The sequence below is a fragment of the Merops nubicus genome, unplaced genomic scaffold (genome assembly GCF_000691845.1).
Source record: "Merops nubicus isolate BGI_N331 unplaced genomic scaffold, ASM69184v1 scaffold47980, whole genome shotgun sequence".
NCBI lineage: Eukaryota > Metazoa > Chordata > Aves > Coraciiformes > Meropidae > Merops > Merops nubicus.
The window spans coordinates 4,399-7,052 of NW_008583076.1; the positions used below are offsets into that span (position 1 = coordinate 4,399).

The following is a 2,654-nucleotide window of genomic DNA, read 5'->3' on the forward strand; positions in this document are numbered from 1 at the left end:
GTGTTTTGCTCTTCCTGCAGCTCTCTGGTCCTGACTCGTGTCCATCCCTTGGTCCCTTCCAACCCCCCATCCTCAGCGTGGGGGACCACCCCAGCCTTGGGGCTTTCCTTGCCAGGCTGCACCCCGCTGTCCCACACCTCTCTCCTGGGGATCCTTCTGAATTTTCTGCCACCCTGGCCAGGGGATCAAAAACCCCCCAAGAACTCAAACCAAGGGGGCTGAGAAGCGCCGTGATTCTCCCGAGGAGCTCGAAGGGGAGGAGACAGGGGGGCTCAGGAGGTGCAAATACCCATCCTCGTGCCCTGATCACGGCTCTAACCCTCCTCTCCTCCTTTTCTTGCAGATTCTGCCACGTTCCCCACCATGGGTGACATGAAAACTCCGGATTTCGACGACCTCCTGGCGGCTTTCGACATCCCCGACATCGACACCAACGAGGCCATCCACTCTGGCCACGAGGAGCCTGAGGCCCACATCAAACAGGTCCCTGGGGAGCCGGGACCCCCCGACCACGTCCTGCCCCACACGGACATCACTGCTGTCAGTGTCATTGTCAAAAACACCGTCTGCCCCGAGCAGCTCGACGCCCTGGACGGGCGCAGCAAAGATGGGCACGTCCTAAAAAGCTCTCGCCTGCTGCAGAACGGCTTTGGGGCCACCGAGCTGCCCAGGTCCCCCACCCCCAGGTCCATGGAAGCCGTGGCGTCCTCCAACGGGGAGTGTTGGGGGAAGGAAAAAGGTCCCAAACCCTTGGATATCTTCTCCCACTTCAGCCCCGATCCTAACGAGGAGAACGCCGCCAACCTCATCGACAGAGCCCGGGAGTGTAAGGCCAAGGAGAAGTCCCTCGCCGTGCCCTCCCTGTCCCCCTCGCCCACCCCCTCTCTGGACTGCAAAGAGCCCATGGGGGAGAGCTCAGAGAACCTCCCCTCGGCTTTTCAGCAGCCTTTTGAACCCAGCCAGGCCAGGGGTGGGAACGGGTCCCCTCCTTCCATCCCCTGCATCAAAAAAGAGGAGTCTGACTCGGAGGAGGCGTGTCGTGAAGCCAGCCCCAAGGGGTTGGTCTCAGCCCTGGGCGACAGCCCCTTGGAGCACCTGAAGTCGGTCACCGTTCGCTACTCCGGGGACGATTCCCCCATGGCCTCCTGGCCCAGCTCGGAGCCCACCCTGGAGGGTGGCACTGGGAGCCTCGCTGAGGTGAAGCACTCACCCCCCGCCAGCCCCCGGGAGCCCTTCTTCAAACCTTCCTCCCCAGGGGTGCAGAGCCCCAGGCTCCACCCCTCTCCCAAGCCGCTGGAGAACATCTCCCTCAAGGAGGAGCGAGAAGTTCTGGAGAAGTCGATGGGAAGCCCTCAGAGCATGTCCAGTGCTGAGGAGGAGGAGGAGGAAGAGGACAACAACAACGATTCGCCATCTTCCAACTCCTCCCGACCCCTCAAAGTGAGGATTAAAACCATCAAAACCTCCTGTGGCAGCATCACCAGGACGGTGACCAGGGTCTCCTCGGATTCGGAGCCGGGCTCCACCAAGGGCCCACCCGAGCAGAGCTCTCAGGAGACCTCCCTGGAGTCCTCCAGCTTCTCCACGTCGGCGGAGAAAGAGGAAGGCATCGCTCTGGAGGCTCCGAAGGACAAACTGGAGCTCTCCAGCCCTTTAAAATCCCTGGAAGGGCCAAAAATAGTCAGCGTTCAGCTGGGCAACGGCACCAAGCTGAAGGGCACGGTGCTGCCCGTCTCCACCATCCAGAGCGCCAGCAGCGCCATGCTGATCGCCGCCAGCGTGGCCCAGCAGAAATCCTCCTCCCTGCCGGCCAAATCCACCAAATCTTTGGCCAAAAACATCATCAACCTGGTGCCTCAACCCCTCCCCAAAACCGACGGCGGGGGCAACGTCGGCGCCGTCGCCCCGGCGGCCAACCAGAAGCTCAACGGCACCACGGTGGTGATGGTGCAACCTCAGAAACCTTCTCCCACCGTGGCGGGCACCGTCATCTCCCGCAGCCAATCCAGCCTGGTGGAAGCCTTTAACAAAATCCTCAACAGCAAGAACCTTTTGCCTACTTACAAACCCAACCTGAGCCCTCCAGCCGACGCCAGCTTGGCCTTGCCACCTTTTGGCTACCGTTGCTTGGAGTGTGGAGACTCCTTTGCCCTGGAGAAGAGCCTGGCCAGGCACTACGACCGGCGCAGCATGCGCATCGAGGTCACCTGCAACCACTGCACCAAACGTTTGGTCTTCTTCAACAAGTGCAGCCTCCTCCTCCACGCCCGGGAGCACAAGGACAAAGGTTTGGTGATGCAATGTTCTCACCTGGTGATGAGACCCATCGCTTTGGATCAGATGATCGGCCAACCAGACATCACCCCTTTGGTCTCCGTGGCTTCTTTCCCCGCTGGGAAGGTGACGGGCGTGGCTCAGGAGGCTTTAGGGGTGGCCAATGGGGCTCAGGATCTGCCAGTCTTGCCTCTGAGCAACAGCTCGGAGCAGAGCAACTACAGCTGCTTCAGGTGTTTGGAGTGCAAGGAGCAGTGCAAGGACAAGGCCGGGCTGGCTGCTCACTTCCAGCAGGCAGTGACCTCAGGGACCACCAGCAGCACGGTACGGAGAGGGCACGGGGGAGAGGGGGGGATGCTGGGGACACCCCCCCCCTCCCC

General features: G+C 61.5%; 1 protein-coding gene across 1 annotated transcript; it reads left to right on the forward strand.

Moving 5' to 3' along the window:
* Positions 1-363: 363 nt before the first annotated feature.
* On the forward strand, positions 364-2,598 carry LOC103772166 (zinc finger protein 687-like; the record flags this gene model as incomplete). Its single annotated transcript, XM_008939487.1, has 1 exon — positions 364-2,598. A coding segment is annotated over exon 1 (2,235 nt), but the record flags the coding sequence as incomplete, so codon positions are not given.
* Positions 2,599-2,654: the final 56 nt, after the last annotated feature.